The sequence below is a fragment of the Opisthocomus hoazin genome, chromosome 8 (assembly GCF_030867145.1).
Source record: "Opisthocomus hoazin isolate bOpiHoa1 chromosome 8, bOpiHoa1.hap1, whole genome shotgun sequence".
Classification (NCBI taxonomy): Eukaryota; Metazoa; Chordata; class Aves; order Opisthocomiformes; family Opisthocomidae; genus Opisthocomus; species Opisthocomus hoazin.
This window is the reverse complement of record NC_134421.1, coordinates 39109539-39130298: the sequence shown is the minus strand read 5'-3', so window position 1 is coordinate 39130298 and position 20760 is coordinate 39109539. Positions and strand designations below refer to the sequence as shown.

Sequence of the window (20760 nt, the reverse complement as noted above, 5' to 3'; positions counted from 1 at the left end):
CAAACTAAGACCCTGCTTGAACCAAACAGGAGGTGTCTTCCCTCTGGAAGAGCTTGCCCTAGGTAATTTTCCTTTTTTTTCCACCCCCAAGTAGGGACTGGTCAGATGAACTCAGACGTCCGGCTGACCTTCGGGATATGTGAAGACCAAGCCAAACCCAAGGTAGAAGTTCGTGGCTGGAAAGGAGGTTGGTGTTCCTTTCCTTGGCTGTGTGGCTTGAGGTGAGCTTCAGGTGAAGCTGTCAGACTGCACTGCAAAAGGCAACAAATGTTTTTTGCTGTCTCAGCAAGCGAGGAAGAAAAGAAGTACAGTTTCTCCTTTTTTTTCTGAACTCTACAGCCCATGCTCCTGTGTTTTAAGATACGGCTCTGAGGTAATCATGCCTGGCTGGATAGAGAAGTGGGTATGCCTGAACAGGAGAGGCTGTTAGACCAGGTCAGTGCAGAAGCTTGTACCTCTGTGCTCCCAGGATTATGGCTTTCAGACACTTCCCTGGGCTTGGGGACCGGGCAGAGGCTTGCCAGGGATCCTCTGATACATAAATCCTCCTATTGCTTCTCCTGCAGAGGGGCCCGGGGAGCTGTGCCACAGAGGTGCTGGCTGTACTCATCCTGTTCAGTCAAGTAAGCTCTCCAGTCATATGTCCGGGACTTTAGCCAAGAGGTCTTTTTGTAAGAGGTCACTACAGCCCGAGCACTAGTAAAATGAGTGGTCAAAGGCAAAAAGTTAGTGATTTGCAGACCCTCTAAGGCTTTGACAGAGGCACTTTGGCAGATCTAGCTGGGAATGCTTAAGACATTACTGGTTTTGGGTATCCTCCTCATCCATCTGCTAACAGCTTCTGCTTCTGTAGCAGAGAGGGTCCGGCAGCGGATTAACCACTCCACGCACCAGTCTGGTGTCTGAACTCAAACCCAACCCAAGCAGTAGCCCTTGAAGTTAAGCAGCCTGGCTCGGCCCGGGAACACTGGTGAGCACTCGGACAGTCCTCAGGGAACAGGCAGAAACAAACACTGGGCTTGAGAAACAACCGTCAACAGCAGCGCCCGTCTGTGGTGACCATACACCCTGGCTTCAGCTCCCTCTAAAGCCATATCAGAAACTTCATGTTAATGCCCCGTAGCCATGTATTGATGCATTGCTCTATATACGGCACCGAGCCTTGCAAGAGCTGCACGCCCTGAGTTCAGCGAAAATATTTGTGGGGAGCACACACTGTTTAAGGCATTGTAATGATATATAGTCATCTCTTCGAAAGAATGAGTAGGGCTCCAACATCAGTTTAGATCACAATTTTAATGTTTAAAAACTATAGAGGTAACAGAGATTATAGAACTCAATACATTTTTTTTTATTATTTACACACAGAAACTGAAAAACTGCATTGTTTATTTGGATATGAGCAGCACAAAGTATGGTGATGTTAGCAGGAGCAAAATATTACCAATGACTCACTTCAACAATCTACTAGAGACGAGCTCGTATCAAGCGCACATCATTCAAACAATATTGTTTATACTGGATCTGGGTGAGCCTTAACATACCTTGGGACACTAAAAACAGGTTTCTAGAAACAAGACAAAGTTCAAGTCTTGTGGAAAAATACCTTTACAGTTTATATTTTGTTGGCTGTAACACTGAAAACAGAATGTACACTTGTATTAATTTGAAAAGCTCCATAGAAGTGACTGCATATAGGTTTTTTCCTCAAATTTGTGCTCATGGTGAAAACAAACATTATTTCAAGTTTCATTTTCATCCAAGACCATAAAGTAAACATGGAAAAAAAAATAATTATTTTTAGATGCATTTCTCAACCTCTGTTTTTCAGCAATCCTGAAAAAACACGTTTCCGTGCTTTACCAGCTAGAAAGTCCACGCAAGGCTCTTGACAGAAGCACTCTCAGGACATACACAACGCTCCCCTCCCATCACCCTCACCTCTGGACACGCAGCTATCCCACGACAAAAACACTGGCCTCTGCCCCTTCGTAGGGTGGGATGTGCAAGCAGTCCCTGGCCAGGGATGCTCTCGCCAGCCTCGGGTGCTAGCTGTTTGGTCGCATGATAGCAGCGTGCCTGGGTCTGCGGCGGAGGAGCAGCCACGGGACCCTGCAGGGAGGGAGTGGGCTAGAAACAGCACAGATTGCTCTGGTTGCTGCCCACCCCTGGCTAGTAGTACGTTTTTTCTGAACTACAAGCATTTCTGGTGGCTTAAAATGGAAACGCAGAAGTCCTGCCCTGACTTCTGTTTGTACTAGTTGGGTAAATGCATGCCTGGATACAATACAGCGTAATGTTGGGTCAAATTGCTGGCTGTAGTCTGCTCTGGTTTCTGCCCAAAGCCACCTCAGCTGAGGAGGTGAGAGGTACCTGGGTACCAAAGGGGCCCTTTACAAGGGAGATAGTTTACCCAGCAGGAAGACTGGCTAACTTGCTGTTGAGAAATCAGGGAGTCGTGCACTGGAACTAATCCTAGTGATTTCATTGGACCCTTTGTTTCTCTTCTTCTGGTTACATTAGCAACGTAATTATTATTTCAAGTTTAGAATTTAACTTGCGAAATCTTGGGAGAAAGGAAAGGATGTATATTTTGCTAAGTCAGAAGCTAAAGTATTTGTATTTCTATTAAAATTATTCTTAATATGCAGCGCCTATCTCAACACTTCTATATCACAGGGGATAAACAACTGCAAAAATATACAGCATCCTATTTATTTACAATATATATATGTACATAAAAATGAAATTTCCTACAATACAACACAACTGCATAGATTTGTCTTCAGAAACATAGGCATGTGTACAATTTGTGAACTCCAGACCTTTCCAGTCCTGTACTTTTTATTAATTCATTATCTTTTTTTTTCACAGTTTGTTACAGAAATCCTTACATTAGATACAAATAAAACATTCTTTGTGTAAATTATAGGAAATAAGGATTTTCCTGGTGCCAAGGGCTCTGGGGAATTGTTTAAGAAAGCACCCTGGCACCAGACGATAAAGCCATCTCGTGGAGCTGCTGATGGAGCTGAATACATTCTGCTGTGCCTTTCTCCTACAGGCACCGGGGCGGGACGGTAGGACTGGAGGTGGGACACCACCACAAGGAAAGAGTTTTGTTTTGACCAAGATGCTCTTTAGCCTTAATGTAAGGTTCAGGCAAAGAAACGTATTCATTTAAAGATAAACTAGAGATACCATTTCTTGTTAATATCAGAGAGCGCTGTGGTGCTTATGCATTGTAAGGCAGATGTACAGACACAACCCATACATCATCCAACCTGCATTTGCGCGTGTGACCTACTGCAAGTGGAGCGCAAGCTATGGGTCAGTCTGTGGCTCAGGAAAGCAGCCCTCGGGAGCGGATGGGGAGCCCCAGCCCTGACCTCACAGGACGAGACCATCTCTTCTGCCCTGGGCCTGCACGCCGGCCGGGCACCGCTCGGTCCCTGCCGACCCTACACAAGGTCTGTGCCGGTGCACGGATTTGGCACTGGCCCTCTGACCAGGAGCTAGCATCACCCAGAGAGGTCACTCCTCCCGAGATGCTGCCCCCAAATAACAATTTACTGTGTTTTACCTACTGGGGGTGTCTGCCATCGGACAGAGAAGGGCAGGTGTATTCTGCGACTGTAAGGGTGCTTTAAGCTCACAACTATTTTCTTTGCAATGTGCTGCGGACTAGGAGAGGCAACAAGGCTGTCTCTTAAGTGTAGGATTAACTCCTACAATCTTATTAGGAGCCTTTGCTTCTAATTAGTCCTTCCTTGTCCCTCACCGCTCAATTGTCGCTATTACGCAAAAAAGAATTATAAAGTATTTTGTTGTAATTATTAAGGAGCAATTTTGCGTCGAGTCTATGACATTTGCAGTGCTCACAACAGTGATAAACTCTCTATGAAAAGAAAGCATGCTACCACCTAAGCAGATACGGTACTCTGGATCCTATTAATTTAACAACAGAGAAACTCCTACAGCATTTCACTGTGCTCTTAAAATCCTAGCTAAAATGTGGGACTCGTACATCGTTGGCTACAAGTTCACTATTTCAAATGAACTGAATAACAGCAGTACATTTTACAGATAACCTCATACAAATATTGTCATCCATCACTGATGTTGACAGTTACAGCAGGGTCTATTGCATTCTGTTAAGAATGTATAAACCTGATGAGAAAACAAAAAGCACGTTATTTCACGTTCATTACCACAGACATCAATAAACACATGATTCCTTTCCATAAATATCTATAAATATGATGCCAGTAAATCAGTCTAAGCAAAATTCCCTCGTTACTTTCAGAAACCCAGAAACAAAGTCTGTCTAAAGACTCAATATTTTGGGTATCTATTGTTCAGTATCTAAGATATGCTTTGATGGTCCAGTACCTCGAGTAATTTCACTCTGCGCACACACCCAGCTCATTCTTCTCCCTATTTATCCAGTAAAACTCCGGTATACCAATAAACTGGGAAACAGAAGAAGGCAGAATAGGAAAGAGGAGAGAGAGTGATAGTGATGGAGGAGTTTTAGGAAAATGCAAGGAGCGATCAGTCACCCAACAGCCCTTCAAGCCGAAGGAAGCTGGCTGCCAAAACTCAGTGGCTGTTATTTTAAACACGAGACTACAGACTTTTTGGGGGGTGGAGTGGAATGGAGATGTCGCCGTTGTGACCTTGCTGGGACCCTGTGCAGCAGATCAGACCTCTAGCTCCTACTTGGGTATTTGAAAATCTCTCCAAGGATCTCCTCTCTCACAACCCTCCAATGCACAGAGCTGCACTGCTTGTAAATCAGTAGTAGAAGAAGGATAAAGGGGAGAGGAAAGCAGGAGAGCCCTGGAGCATTTTGAGGAGAACACTGTGCGGTACTCAGGTCTGAGCTGGGTTTTTTGGGATGAGATCCAGAGAAGTTACAAGGCACCTTGAAACCTAAAATGTGACCCCAGCAAGCTGAGTCAGAGAATGGAGTGAGATGCTGGGCTCCCGCTGCAGTTACCAGGGAGAGTTGGGAGCCTGTGAAAGGGGAGCCACAAACTCACACACCAAGCTGGGAAGATGGCTGCAATGAGCTTTGAGGAGATAGGAACCAAGCATGGGTTCTCCTCTCCAGAGCTTGAATAACACCTGGGCTCGCAGGCTACGGTGTGGACTTCTTTGTGAATCATGTCAGGGATCAGTCCCATAAAGAGATGGTGTGGAGAGAACTGGTGACCTGCACCGTCACAGGAATGGGTTTGAGACCAGCTGCCAAGAAGCATGAGCTGTCTCAGCCCAGGGCTCCCGGGCAGCTCAGCGGTTCATGTGCTAAATGTGGGGCCGGGGGGTGCTTGGGAGGAAGGACACAGCACTGGAAACCTCGCGGGGACCCTGCGAGTGAAGGCCTGAGGGGCCAGGAGGAGGACAGACTCAGGGAAGCCTGCTCTGCTGTCTAGCAGGTCACTTTGCCCGGAGGCAGGAAGCTTCCAGTTTTGTTCTTGCTGCTGGGCTACTCCGGGGACTTGGGCAGCCTGCAGAGTCCGCTCTGCCTTATTTCTGGATCACAGTGGAGTATCAGCAGAGCTGGGTACCTCACTGCCTAGGCTGAGGTACAGATCTAGAGGTCTAGGTTTCACGGGTTTAGTTTCTGCAGCATGAACGCTGCATCTCGATGCCCAGATTCCAAGGAAGGCCGCAAACTAACCTCTCTGGAAGTCACCCTCAGAAACCAACTTTCGAGGTCCTGAGAGGTGCTTATGGTCTCAGCTACCAGTGACTTCCAGCCATGTAAGAGAAGGCAATGGCAACTGAGGCAACTCAATAGCTCACAGAAATTGCAAGATCCCAAATTCACCACTTCTAGCCTTAAAAAGAACAAGCTGCAATGACAGGTTCCTCACACCTGATGAGAGCCTCCTTCCACAGTTACAATGGGAGTTGGCAATGAACCAGCTACTGGGAACAGGAGGGTCACGGCACACTGACCAGTACAGCCCGAGCACGCCAAGGGCATCGCCCAGCCCTCGGGCGTGAGGCGGGGTGCCCTTCAGCCATCGGTTCTTTCAGTGGGAGCTGGGTTCGTATCTTGAGACGCTTTTTTGCTCACATGGTGAATAACACAAGGTGAACACGTTTATGCTGCTGGCAGTGCACTAATAGAAGATGGCTGCTCAGGACGGTTAACAATCACCTGCTTAGCGTGTGAGTCTCTACAGGTAGTTCTCTACACCGGCTATAAGGCATTAGGCAAATGCTTATGTTGTGGACAACAGTGGTTTTGCTAGTAGTAATTGAATGTCTTTTCTTTAATTGTTACGGAGAATTGATGAGAAATGTAAATGAAACATCTTAAATATAAGAAGCGTTTCTGGTTTTTTAAAGAAATGCTACAGATTTTAATTTCCATTAGAAATCCAGTAGTTTGGCAGGCTTGGTCAAATCCTGCTCCCGCTGCTGTCAAAAATCCGTCTGACTTCAGTGGGGGGAGGATAAGACACAAGAGAGGAGCCAGTCTCTACAAGGCATGTACAAATGAATCCCAGAATGGAAAAGGCATGAGGTATGGTTAAATGCGTAGGTTTTGCTAAAAGTGGAGCTTTTTTGAAGTAGGGCATTAGTAAACGGTTTAATACTGAAGGAAATGCAGAGTTCCTATGGAAATCTCCCAAGCATCTGCTTCTCTTCAGGCTCAAGTACTCATGGCTTGGGGTCAAGTCTAGTTCTGGTCAGGCTTCAACTGAAGTGTGCCAGAGGATTGGTGGCTGGTGGTGGTGGCTCTCCTTCTCCTGCTCCCTGCCCCCCGTCACAAAGACACACACACAGGTCTGTTCCCCAAAGCCACAAAAGGGCCAAGCCCTGGGGCTGGCTCCCCCACCAGAACAGCAGAGAGGAGCACCAGATTTAGGACCTAGGCTTATACAACGCTTATTTACGCACTCGTGGTGCCTTTTGTGCCTGTATCCAGGATGCTGCGTTTAACCCAGTGAGGCAAATGGTACATGGAACAGCAACAAAACAAACAAACAAGCCAACAAACCGGATGCGTACGATCGGAGAGCAGAGTTTTGGCTAAAAGACGGGGGGAAGGGCGTGAACTGACATCACTCCAGTTGGGGTTGATAACAACAGGCGCTGCTGCCCGAAAGGAGCAGAGCTTATGGTTGAAGGGCTAAGGGTAATAACAGAACAATGCAATTCATGAGTGGAAGAGGGGAAACAAATTAATTGTGATGAATTCCTATGAGCAATGCTCTATATAGTCTCATGGACAATTAACGCAGACTTTCAGCTGATCTGATAGCTCGGTATCGGGGGACAGAGTGATACGCGTGTTGGAAAAATGGGTCTGTTTTCTGCAAGAAAGTATACCCAAAACAGTATTTTCAGTACTGGATAATCATTATTTGGATTTGATTTGAGTAAACTCACAAAAGATGGAACAGATAACAGAACGGATGGTTGCGATTTTGGTGTGTAGCAAACGGGGGTGTCTTCTTTCCAGAAGGAGGTGAACTTCAGTGGCCTTCGGCACTGCCTCCTGACTGTACCCAGTCATAGATGACCAAGGGAATGCTCACTAGGGAAAACATTATCCCCAATGCCAAGAAAAGGGATGCCTGGAACAAAAAGCAGAGAAAATTAATGAATGAAAGGGAAAGACAATTAAGTCAAGCATGTTAACTTCTCCTCTTAAAGAGATTTACAAGGTGATGTATCAGAGTTATCAGCTAAAATGGGATAGCACTTCTGGTAAAGACAAGACCCATAGATAATTAAACAGATTAGTGTCATTAATAATTACTTGCTGAACACCAAACTCTATTTTTTTCTCCTTTCAATTCACTTCTTAAACACCAATCATCCCTAAAGAGGATTAAGCAAGTCTGTTTTTAGGACCAATCGACTCTGCTCTTTTCAAAGCCTCACGGAGGTAGGTATACTCTTCCCATCGGATATGTGTCCATCTAAGTTCAGCCCCTTCGTCCTGGGGTCTGTGGATGGAGCCACAAGTGAAACACAGTTTTCCTGCGTGTCTGCTCAGAGCAGGAAGGTCTGACCTTATGATGCTTCCAGGGCACGCCCCGTTAGACTGGGAATACACAAGAGCGTTCCATCTTTTCAGCTGCAGCTCTTTCTGGGGCTCATAGGAAATCTTTCCAAGGCCCATTCCCATTTGCTCATGCATGCCAAAGGGCTAACATTTCGACTGGCTGCTTCTGGTGGAAGCACCCTAAGTCTGAATCGGGTCAATTAAATCCACGAGGAATACCCAAACGGAACGCATCGCACGCTTTCTGAATCAACGCGGTGAAATGTAGAAGCCTTGCTGGGCTGAAGGGGCTGCTGGCGGGGGCCGGGGGGTGTGTGGGTACCCACACCCTGCTGACAGCTACGGCTGCGGCAGAGCTGCCGCTTGCCAGCCAGGAGGAGAGCCCCTCGCCCTGCAGAGAAGGGCACCCCAGAAGACAAGGTGCCCTTTGTCGTTCGGCCCCTCCACGGGGAGACCCCCAGGGTAAGCAAAGGAGAAGGGCAAGCACAGCTGCCAGCTGACTGAAGCAAGGATGGAAAGTAACGTGAAGAAGCTCACATGTGTGTTCAGATTCGTTACGCTTTACGTCTGGGACATTATAAGGAATGACAAGATCAAAGCGCTGCATTGAGCGGAAAGGAATGCATACCCAAATCCTCTGAGTCAACTTTGATCCATCCTGCTGCGTAATTTTTAAATACAACGATGAAGGAAGAATGAAAATCAGCATATTGGCAGAAGTGACCCCTGCGAAATTTAAATAAATGAGTTTTGTTAGTTGTTAGCAACAGCTAATTGACTGGTTAGCAACAGTCTTTCACTAGTAGTACAAAACCAGGATACCGTACCTACAACTCCGAAAATATCCTTCATGGTTGGGATAAAAATGACTAACAGGTTGATGATAACCAAAAGAACAAGAGTAACCAAAACGTGACGGCATAGGTCAAATTTTGTTTTCCTAGCCAGCTCAAATAGTGACGAACGCACCTGTAGAAAGAGAGAGAGTTCTCTGTCAGGAAAAGTCTATAAGCCAATTCAAAGCTTCCCATGTTTATTTCAACCGGTTCTTCACACGACAACAAGCGCTGCATAGATCCATCAGAAACTTTGGGGTCTCTGATGTAATGCCCTTTGAAATAATCCTTAAAATTAATTGAGTATTTTGAAACTGTAGTTATACATGCATCTGCATGAGGACATTCCTCCCTTTCTGGCATGCCTTTTGGGGTCCTTCTGCCCTTAAAAATGAACTTCGCCTCTGAGCCTGCTCCAGTGAAGTCATGTGAAGTAAGAGAGCGCCCTTGTGGATTCAATTTAAAATAGATTTAAGACCAAAACCGATTAATTTATTTCCTGCATGGAGAACTTCTCCAGAAGTTAGTGGGAGTCTGGTGTGGGAAAAGACCGATCCAAGCTCAAGGTTTTTTTGCGTAATTGCAACATCGCTGACTTGGCAGCTGCTGGACTGTGTTTTGAAGAAACGCGCTGCGCATAGCCATTACCGACTTCCAAACCGTGCGGACCTTTTTACTTACAGTGAAAAACAGCACCGGCACTGTGAGTATCACTGCAACGATCACAGCCAAGCGCACGGTCAGGATGAGGATGTCATCTTTGCTCTGGTACTTGTGAAGCAGATCTGACTGCACATCGTCTATGGAAAAGACAGTAAGATAAGTGTTCTGGCAAAGAGGCAATCCGTTCACAAAAATCATTACTTAACAACACTGCCTTCTTGAACAACAAGTGATTTATCTGCAAACAAAAGAGCATGGAATGAAACAGTCTTGAGTTAAAACAGCGCTTTCAACCAAATCCTAATGATCCCATTATTCCAGATTAATCCTTTGGAGGCCTGATTTGGGAATGCATCCTAATTCAAGACAGCACATGCCTAAGTCTAAGGTAATTTTCACTGTAGGAAAGACAACAGTGAGTCATAGACGAAAGCTTGCTTACATATGTACATATATAAAAAATAAGTAGAGTGAAATAAGCTATTTCTAATTGATTCCGTGGGCTTTTTTTTTTTTTTAAAGTTTCAAATGATATAAAAATAACCACATGCACTGCAATGACTGAACTTAATATCAGCTACAAGGTTTTGAGCTAAATTAGTCTAAACAGCAAATAAACTTCCAGTGAAAAGCAGTGCCCCTGCTCTCAACCAAGAACAAAAGCCTGTGTCGGGTCAGCTCTCAGCGGGATGCTCTGACATTTGCCTCAAATCCCTCGGCAGCTCCTCCGAGGGCTGCCCTGATGTTTTTTTGTCTTGAACCTGCCACCCCCCCGCCCCGAGCCAGCGGCCCCAGAAGCCAAGGCAGATTGTGGGGGGTGCCTAACAGGGAGGTGCTGGCGATATTTTAATATGACCTCCTGCAAAAATGTTTCCTTGAGGCTGTGATAAATAGCGCAGAGTGGGTCTGCGTGTGCTAACCAACAGGAAAACCAAGTAGCTGAGGGACCTGTGTGTTTGCTTTGTCGCTTTTAAGTATCTAGGAGCAATAACCTAAGGGGGCGGCTGTAAAGCGCACCACAAAACATGCTCGCTGACCCTTTTTAGGCTCATATTTCGTTTCTGCCTGCTAATCTTAGGAAGCCGGTGGTAAAACAGAACAGCTCTTAAACCAAAGTCCTTAAAGGGAACTCGGCGGCCACGTCTAGTTTAAGACCTTTGGCACTTGGTAAACCCTCGTGTATTCCTGGAGGCAGTGAGATCTGCCCTGCAGCGACATGCCTGCGCTCCCCCCAGGACGCCCTTCCAGGAGAGACCACGGGTCAACACCACCTACGCAGTGCTTGAATCCCCACCAGGAGAAAGAAAACACTCTCCCACCTCCCTGCAGATTAGGAGTGGGGTTTTCAAGCCGGGCACATGCACAGCTTCTGCAACACAGAGCTTACTCTGCTCCTGCAAGCACAGACTGCAACTTCTGTACCGCTCACGGGCTGCAGCCAGGTAGGAAGTGAAGGGCAAGGCTTACAGTTGAAGGTCTGTTTTCCTTTCAGCTAGATACACCACAGAGCCCAACCACAGTGTGACCTTTTAGGGGAAGAAAAACACCTCTTTTCTGTAATTCTGCAATGTAAATATAGTCATCACTGCAACACTTTCGAGAACACAGCAAACAGACAAGTACTATTGGCATAAAGAAAAAATGGCCACAATAAAAACGCTGTTCTTACCCAGGAAAGGGTAGAGAAGAGGGTTAGAAAACTGGAAGCCAACATATGGAAGTTAAGGTCTTGTCAGTCTCAAGGGAAAGAAGGATCAAGGGGGAGGAATTTTGTATTCCCTCAGTGTCTCTTTTTCTGCCTGTCATGGCACTGACCCTTGCAGAAGCTTCCCCCCATGGGCGCTGGGGATCAGGGACGGCTGACGTGGGGAGAGGCACACGAGACACCCCAGGGATTCCTCCGCCGTCCCCCCTCGGGAGGGCCAGAAGGACGCAGCCCCTACCTCCTCCATGGACTCCAGACCCTCGTCCTTGAGGGGCGTGGGAGATTCCCAGAGAGGAGCGCCACGGATCTGCCTCCTCAGATCCCTGGGGCAAGCACATCAGAATCTCCTCCCTGCCAAAGCGAAGGGGTCCGTGCTGATTTACACCCACTTGCTCCCTGGGGCCGCTAATTTGATGCGTTTCTATGAAAACGTGTTAGACGGGAGCAGTTGGATGAGAACGGCTGTTGCTGTTGTCACTTGCAGCGTGTTTGCGGTTTTATTGGGAAAATCAGAACAGATGACCTCAAGTTACTTCAACACGTGCAGACTTCAGGCCTCATAATCAGAATGAGAGCCTGAGAAAACAAATATGAGACAAGTACACCTTTGGAAAAAAAAAAATGCCACATTTCATATTTCCTTATTTTCTTTCTCTTGCCATAAGTGGCTCACAAGGAATGGTATCATGAATGAGGAGATCGCAACAAAAAGGTCACTCTTTAGGATGGGGAAGACCGAGGACCTTTTGGTGACTCTGGGGTAAAACGCAAACAGCAGTTTTGTCATCTCTCTTGTAACCCCTTAACGGTCCGTGGAAAAGGTACTACTTTTCAACATTCACATTATACTGGAACATGGGAGAGGCTTCCTGGGCGACATTCGTGTTTTATCCCCCTTTAATTAATAATTGTGCCTTTAGGACATACATGTTGTATCCTCCAGCAATACAACATAATTTGTTTGTTTCTGTAAGTGAATTGATATGCATGAAAAGAGACAGGGTGCAAGTCTCCAACACTGAAATAGCCATCCGTTGGCGGCTGAGCTGGGACAACACTTGAAGCTTCCCCACCTTCACTGCCAGTTTATTTAACCAAGGCTTGAAGGGGTCGGCTCTAGGGACACAGGGAAAACATTTCGTCCTTCACCTCTATGATGAAAGTGTCAGTAAGAAAACGAAAAAGCTGTGATGGCTGATTTGATACTCATTTCCCAGGACTTGCTGTCAAATCTGTCTCATTTTATGCAGATATGCACGCTTCAGTCATTACCAATGTATGCAACACTCGGGTGAGGACCTTGGAATGAAAATCTTAGTGGGGCCCAGCTAGTCCTCAATTCTCTTAAACAAATCTCTCTCTCATATTTTGAATATGACTTTTGCAAGTACCACTCTCACTTGTGGTTTTCATCCACAGCGGAAAAGGAGGAAAGGATTTGTACCTTCAGTGGGAAAACTTTAAGGAAAATTATTTGAAAAAGTATTTTAATATAAGTGGATAGGACTTTCCTTTCCAGCTGGGTTACACTGTTGATTTCACATGTATTCCCTTTCTACTTTGATCAGTAAAGAACTGCATACTTACCGTAGAAAGTCAAATAGCCAAATATGGCAGTCATAAAGTACATCACAAACATGGCAAAGAATGAGATATTTGAAACCAACTGCATTTTTTTCTGTGAACGGCTGGGAAAAAAAGAAAAAAGAACACATAACAATGGTTGGGCCGGATTTTTCAATAGCTGTTTAAAAATATATTTAGTCTTTGCATAAACATTGTAATTCTGGGGAGACTCATGAATGCATTTTCATTTAAAACGGGAGTTCATTGACAGCTGCACAAGGAAGAGAAGGACTGGGGAAACGGACCCTACCTGGGCCTAAGTCAAGAAATGGTGGCTCTGCCCTGCGGCTCTGCTCCCCGGCCATACCCGCCTAAACAGAGTGAAGGGTGAAGCCGAGTGGAGAGGGATGGCCCTTAAACACCTCAGTAATTAAATTAAAAGGCCAAAGTAAAGGAAGAGTAAAATTATACACAGGAAAAAAAAAACATTCTGAATGTTTGCAGAGAAAAATTTGTGTCCCCATGGGTAGAAAATAATGAACGTATGCAGATGACTGTAGACCTGTAAAACAGATTAAGTGCAAACATTTCATTTTTAAATATTTGTTCTGAAATATTCACACTCCAGTACCTAAACTCAGACTTTTAAATCCACACAGGGATGCCCTAAGTAGGCATCTGGGAACCTGCTCAAGTCACTTGAAACTCAAAGCGCCCAGCAAGTGTGTGGGACCTGAGGGCACCCCTGGGTCTGCCTGACCCCGACCTCTCCCCTGTGGGTCCCCCCATGGCCCAGGACCCCACTGCAGCCCCCCCAGCTGCCAACGATGCCGCAGCAGGGCTGGTCTCCAGCTCCCCGCAGCCCTGCCCAGCCGGAGGTATCAGCGAGACAGCTGTACTGGCAAAGGTCTTTTAGCACAGGCAAGCCTGAAAATGCCCTTTTTCTCTGGTACCACAACAGATTTTTAGTTGCACTGGAGCAAACGCCGTTAGCTGAACACACACCTCTCTGCCGTGTCAAACAGCGACCAGCACAACTTGGCTCTCCCCAGGCTGCTGTGTGCTTCCAGAGAAAACTCCCAAAGCATTGCATTATCCTCAACCTCCCTCACCCCCGCCCCAGCGGCGTGCCGCGGCGGCCAGATTTCCCAGCTGACAGCCACGCTTGCTGGCTTGTTGGGTGTTATTAAAGAACATCTCCTCCGAATGGCACGAGTGACTCAGAGCACCTCTGCGCTAACATTTTCCGTGCAAAGCGGTTCAAAACAATTAACTGGGGGGGGAAAGAAAAAAAAAGAGAAAGGCTTACTCTTTAAGCTCGCTGTAAATCGGTAGGACTGACGGGTGGCACACGAATGCAAAAGCAATGGTGGGCAAAGCGTACACGGTCTGTTCGGAGGGAATTTCAGAAAAGAAGTTAAGAAGAAGTATTTCCCCCAGAGGCGCGAAAAAATTATCCGTGTTCAACTACCTCAGCTCCCAGCTCTCTGGACTCTTCAACTGAACATTGAGAGCCTTCAGAGAAGACAGCAGACCTGTCAATTAGCACGTATTTAATGAAACATGGAGAGCGGTGCTCTTAAAATGGGAGGACAAAGCCTTCGCGTTGGTCATGCGAGCACAGTCCTGACTCTGCTCGTGGAGCGCAGCGCTGGACGCCGCACGGCCGCTGGTTTCACTCCCTGGGATGAGTTTCCCTGCCCAGCTACTGCCACCGTTACTAGCACCCCGTCACACGTAAAAGGGATGTATGGTGGGTCGCCACTACGCTACCCTGCCTTGGCATGGAGAGGGGTGCGCACCCGTGGTGCTAAGGCTGAAGTCCTGAAGAGGAAGCCCATATCCAGACTGTAAGAAAAGAGAAGAGGAATGCAGAACTTACAAATAAATGGATATTTCAAGGTACCAGACTGAGTCCCTTCATTTCCCAGGCCAACAAAAGGGCTAGGAGGGCTGTGGAAGGAATGCTTTTCCTTGGGGAAAGAGAGAGACCGTTACGTCACCAGGAAGTGCAGGAGGTCTCTGGGGTGGACCTCACCCCCTTCTCCACCGAAAACCTGAGCGAGTTTCAGTCCTCAGCATACAGCCAAACTTCACAAATGATCTCAGTGCCCAAGAACTTCCATTCTCCCCAGGGAATGGGTACGAGCAGAGATCACACGAAAAATGGGTCCTCCTGTAAGGACAAAATGAGTCCATCCCTACATGCAGCTCTCCCCAGCCCTCTGAGATCTGCTCGCTCCGGCCACAGGCATCCCCTTCCCACAGAAGCTGTCCTGGGGTATGCCTCAGGCCCGACAGATTCAGTAAACACGCTGGCTGGTCTCCAGTAGTCCTTCCTCACCCAGTCCTGTGCCTCCTTCTCTCCCCCACAGCATGCTACTGTTGTGGAGTCTCCATCTGTGGAGATATTCAGAAGCTGCCTGGACACAGTGCAACCGGCTTTATGTGGCCCTGCTTGACCAGGGAGGTTGGACCAGATGACCTCCAGAGGTCCCTTCCAGCCTCAGCCATGCTCTGGTCCTGTGAAACTGTCTCTCCTCTCATACACTGAAGTTGCTAAATTGATTGGCAAACTGTTGGCCCTGAGTGCAAATTTCTAGAGTTCAGCTCCAGCGTGCCTAGTTCAGACGGACTGATCCTTCTGATGTGCCTCCATCAACTCTGAGGCAAATGCTGACACTTACTGTAGGAGAAGACGGCTGCCCTTCAACGTTACCTAAAATATACCTGCACCTAAGATGCTACTGCACACCAAGTTAACTAATTCCTGATCTGTCACACCAAATCTGGGCTGATGGCTATCCCCAACTAGTGAAAAGTACTTGTATTGGCTTCTTCAACTGAAGCTAGTAGTACGGATGTAAAAAAAAGTTAATTTTTGCACGTGCATGCTATACATGCGCGTTGCCTGCGAATGTGACTGCGGCAGGCAGAGGACCCTGCCCTGCTGGGTAAGGTGCTGTTTAACGAGCCCTGTGCCCCAGCATGGCTGGCAGGAGCAATCCACCGGCTCCCACAGCTACGGCCAGTTGCTGTCTCGCATTCTCTTGGCACAACTTTTCCTGCAGCTGTGTGGCGATGGAGGAAAGCATCCAGCTGAAAGGCAATCAAATTTTTGCTGGATTAGCTTTCAACTCTATCCTTTTCCCCATCCAGTTAACCATATGGCTACAGAAAACACGCACCCTGTCACAAAGAAGTGGTTTGTGTGCGGAAGGACAGAGGGATTACTTCAGGACTTTGGATGCAGGAACGGCTTACTCAACCTCTGCTAAACTACAGCCTGAAGGCGTGGTGGCAGCACGGATAGTAAGAAGCAGTGGAAAGGAAAACTCTCCCAAAGAAAGCATTAGTTGTCCGGTGGTAGCTTGGGCTCACAGCCTTAGCACGTCTACTACCAGGGCAGAGCAAGACTGCAAGGAGATAACATTCAACACGGCCTCTCTGGAAGACTGGGCAAGGAGACCCGTTGTGTGTTCACCAGTGGAGCACAAGCACAGAGGATCAGGCCCTACGTGGTGCTGATCGGATTAAGAACACAGGGTGTAAGTGCATGTATTATGTGAATTAAAAAAAAGTATTATAAAAAGAAACATACCTTGGAATTAAAGATAACATACTTTGGCTTACACATATGTTCATGTGCTGAGCTATTTGATAGGATAGATGATGTTGCATTGAACTCCGATCCGCCACAGGGAATTTGAAACTTCTTGTAAATAACCTAGAACGACAGAGGAGGACAGCTAATTGCTAAAAACAATAACAAAAAGCAAATTAAAACATCAGAGAAATTGTGAATATCCTATCACGTGGTTCTCATCCAACAAAGCAAACTGAACTTACCACTATCAGGAAAAATACCATGCAGCTTAATGAAAATCCACTGGTATAGCCAAGATACCCTGAAAGAAATTAAAAGGAAATCTCATACATAATTATTTTATTAGTCGTATCTTGGTTTTTAAAGTTTAACTGTATTATACATTTAATATGCACTGTGAGCCTCTGGGCAGGACAAAAGCATGTCCTGTTGGTGTGGCAGTCTCTCATGTTGCAAGCCTTCCAGCATTCAGACAGACCTGAGCTTTGCTCTGACCGGTTTGACTTCCCAAGTGTCACCTTTACGGCTGTTTAACTAATTTTGCTTTTGCAAGGGGCTGTGATAGTAGAAACAAACCTGAAAATGTGCAATTGCAATCAGAACATGACCCAGATTCCTGATATGAGCCACATCAGCTGAGTACGGGTTTTTTTTCAAAAGGAAAACCCCAAAAGAGACTTCAGTGCCAGAACTTATTATGTGGTTTTAAAAAACGCATTGTGTACCTAACAGCATCTGTGTGGACTCAAACACATTTGAAAATACAATCTTCTATACACATCTTACTTCAAAGTCCAATAGCTCCAGTTAACCTCACCACTGAAAATCTCGATGTTGATAGAAAATTAAGTTATTTTTTGTAATCTCATGATTTGTGAATTTATTTTTACAGGCTACACATAAACAAGAATTGCTTTATGAAATCAAGACCTTCTTAACTATAATTTTTTAAATCGATTTCCACAATTGTATGGATGAAGCTGGTTCATCCCGAGTTCAACTGCTGTGACAATTTAGGCCTTCTTGTTCAAATATGCTCAAAACACAGCTTATTCCTGGACTAAGGAGGCTGTTTCGATTACAATGAGAGCATGTTTTTTTTAATTGTAGTTGAATTGCCGGTGTGGCAGTCAGTGGCATGGTGTCTGGACTCCTTTATTTTATTCCCACAACGGCATTTACGTCTTACCTAAGTTCTTAAGGAGACATAAAGGCAGGATTATACCAAACGTGACTGTGACAACAAGGATCCGCCCATCCACGTACCACGCCCTGTATAAAAAATTAAAAAAACCCCACCATGAGCACGCCTTAAACCCTCTCTTGTATTCCTCACACTCAGTCATCCTTTTCCATTGCTGCAGTTCCAGGACTATCTTTGCTCTCCTTACTCCACAAGCTCCTACAAAAGGAGAGATGGGGACCATGTCCAAGCTTTGTAGGCTCATTAAGTACCCAGCCCTTAAAATTTGGCACTGCTCTGACTCGGATATGGCAGATTTTCATAGTCCCTAGACAAAACCTCACCCTGCTGCTGAGACCAGTGAGTGGGGCTGAGAGGCAGAACAACAGGCTCTGCAACCTGACATAAAGACCCTCGACCTGCCAGGACTAGGAAAGACCATGCAAAGGGGCCACACATACAGCACAGTGGGGCAGGGGAGGCCACCACCAGTTGTTTGCTAAACCACTTGGGCACGTGCCTGGAGCAGCAAACCTGGCTCCTGCGGGCTGGCACACAGTAGCCAGGCAAAGGCTGTATCTCCTTCTAGCAAAGTGCTTTCAATTCTGCTGCCAAGCAAGAAAGGGGAGAAGGGACAGCATTAGTGATGTTCTGTATAGCCAATGCTCGGTCCAATTTAGTATGAAAGCCTGAGGAATGGGATCTCTACCTTCTTATCTTGCACTACAGCATACCTTATAACCCAGTGCAAAGGATATTTACCACTATAAAGAAATACCACCCCTCTGTTATAGAAGCTGGTAAATGTCAGTGAGTGATAAGCAGTAGAAATCCAAGTATAATATTCCGCTGTTGTCATATGCAAGTATCGAAGAATTTCATACTACGGACAGTACTTCAGCGGCAAAATCCTGTAAGGTGCTAAGAATGCAGGGAAATACATAATATCTTAGACTTGCATTGTTCCCAGTATCTTCAGGTGTTGCCTAATACTGTAAAAGATTAGATCCTACAATAAGAGGTTTGTATAAATCACAACTCTGCATGAAAGTCTGGTGTATGAAGAGAGTAACTACTGATTGCTTCACATTTTATTTCCTATCCATCCTCTTTTCCTTCCCAAAGTTGCCTCCGTTTTTATTAACCCCCTGAGATATTCCTGGGAATACCTACTTTGACAAACCTAGAGAGTATCCAGTACTTAAAGAGATTTTACAAACATATGCTTAAATGTATCTACACAATGTTAAATTCTACACTCTAATCACAAAAATGAGTTCAACTTACGAAAAAGATTCTTCTTTTCCCATCAGAAACTTTATGGCAGAAGGCAGCTCATTTTTGACTATGAAGAGATAGCTCAACATTGCTGGAGGAAGAAGACAGTCAGGTTAGAAAATGGGTAGGAACCTTACTGGAACAAGTACGGAGAAGCATACTGAACCTTTTCCCGCATCAGCGTCTGGTGACAGCAGACCCCAAACTCTAATTGATTGTGAACTACTGATCATTCAACTATGCAGCATTTTTAAAGGGCTGCACGCAAAGCGTTAGCCACAGCTATATCAAGGAGCACGGAGATCCCAACATGTCGCTGAGAGAAGGAGGAACCTGACTGGCTGATAGCCTTACCATTATTAAGATATTCCAGGGTTTTGTTTTTCAATACCCCTCATCTCCTTTACCTCCAACGTTCTGGAGAGACGTAGATCCAAAGACAATCATTTTCCCTGGGGTCCCGAAGACCTGCTCACCCAGCTTCTCATACACCATGCAGCCTGCATGAAAAGAAACGAGGAGAAAGGCAACAAATACACCAGTGAAAGCTGTGGAGTCGAAACACTTACAGCTAACCACCCATCCGTGCAGCCATATCTGCCCTTTGCAAGTAAATAGAGCTCTCTTGTAATTACTAGGGCTGAAACTTATGTAGGAATGTTTTCTTGACGTCTATAAATGTTATTGTTGGCTACCAGCCATTTTGAAATGGAAGCTCTTAATAAGGCTATTAGGCCCCTTTAATGAGTCTGTCTGTACCCCTAGTGACATGTTAAGTTCTGGTATCCCCATCCTGGCGTACAAGGTTTGCACCCGCAATGAGAGTGACGTAGGAAGCCTCCTCTCCAGACAAAACTCGTTACAGCAGGATCCACAAGGCAGCACAGGCAGCCTGGCCACAGCAGACACAGTACCACAATTCTGCAATTTCGCTTGCTTTGACTAAATGATCTTAATGAGGGCAGCCGCTGGCTTACAGGATGATTTGCAGTTTCTCATGATGAAGCTTTAGCCTGTGAATTCTTAGTGTGGTATGTTTTTGGTAAAAGCAGGGAAAGGTGTAAATTATAACTAAAACTTCATTTTCAATACGTCAAGCTTGAGAAACTCCGCTATTAATTGGTTTGTGTTTCTGTTAAATGTTTTTGCCCTTGGCTGTGATTTAGGCTGAGAAAAAGACTGGGTATTGTGACGATGGCGAGATACATGAGAACAGAAAGAGAAGTATTGCAGATATTACACTGTACAGATGATTTTTAAAATGCATCCTATTGTTTGGTTTTCTCTATATTTCCTTATAGCTGACATTTCTGCTTTGAAGCTTGCATAAACAGTAAGTTTGAGCTTAGATGTTCCAGCAGCATAGAAACCAGGGCTTAGATTTTGGGAACTAACAGGGCACAAATGTGTCCACAATTAGGCATACGTATCTAATTTAAACAGACAGTTTCTGACATTATATATGCTACAACAGTAACTCAGTGGGTCCAAATTACATATTAAAATATCACAGTGTTCTTGTGCACAGATAATTTTAAAAATCTGGCTTCAGAGTTTGTTACTCAAGGAAAGAGACTCTTGGACTTCAGAGCACAGTGACATTTAACACTGTAAGTAACTTCTAATTTCTGTGTTTAGAATATATTTTGCTTACAGATACACTTCTCTCTGTGCAGGAACTGTTCCCTTTTATTTTCTTCTAGGACACCTCCTACTACACCACAAAGGCTGTCAGGAATGTCACACTAACCAGGTAAGCTTCACTATAGGCAAAGACTCATTATATTTCATTTGCAATTGGTTTTGTAACGCAAAGAAACTGTATGAGCTGTTTCTTCTAGCTCACCGAAGACAACATGTCGTGGTAGCGGGATTCACTCTATGTTGTAG

At 45.7% G+C, this 20760-nt stretch overlaps 1 protein-coding gene across 2 annotated transcripts in view; it reads right to left on the bottom strand.

The window, feature by feature from the left end:
• Nucleotides 1–1293: 1293 nt before the first annotated feature.
• The window catches only part of SLC38A1 (solute carrier family 38 member 1), a 42286-nt gene continuing 22819 nt past the window's right edge, over nucleotides 1294–20760 (bottom strand). The window contains exons 6-17 of one of the 2 annotated variants that reach the window (XR_012764731.1): nucleotides 19278–19370; nucleotides 18880–18961; nucleotides 17599–17681; nucleotides 16652–16710; nucleotides 16404–16529; nucleotides 14112–14191; nucleotides 12824–12924; nucleotides 9550–9668; nucleotides 8860–9001; nucleotides 8661–8758; nucleotides 7411–7598; nucleotides 1294–4170 (exon numbers count right to left, since the gene is read on the bottom strand). Coding sequence is in view for 1 of the 2 variants with exons in the window: in XM_075428195.1 (XP_075284310.1) it covers nucleotides 7497–7598; nucleotides 8661–8758; nucleotides 8860–9001; nucleotides 9550–9668; nucleotides 12824–12924; nucleotides 14112–14191; nucleotides 16404–16529; nucleotides 16652–16710; nucleotides 17599–17681; nucleotides 18880–18961; nucleotides 19278–19370 (1085 nt within the window). In the remaining variant the exon portion in view is untranslated. Of the gene's footprint in view, nucleotides 7599–8660; nucleotides 8759–8859; nucleotides 9002–9549; nucleotides 9669–12823; nucleotides 12925–14111; nucleotides 14192–16403; nucleotides 16530–16651; nucleotides 16711–17598; nucleotides 17682–18879; nucleotides 18962–19277; nucleotides 19371–20760 lie in introns of both variants that reach the window. The other variant, XM_075428195.1, reaches the window with a different exon arrangement.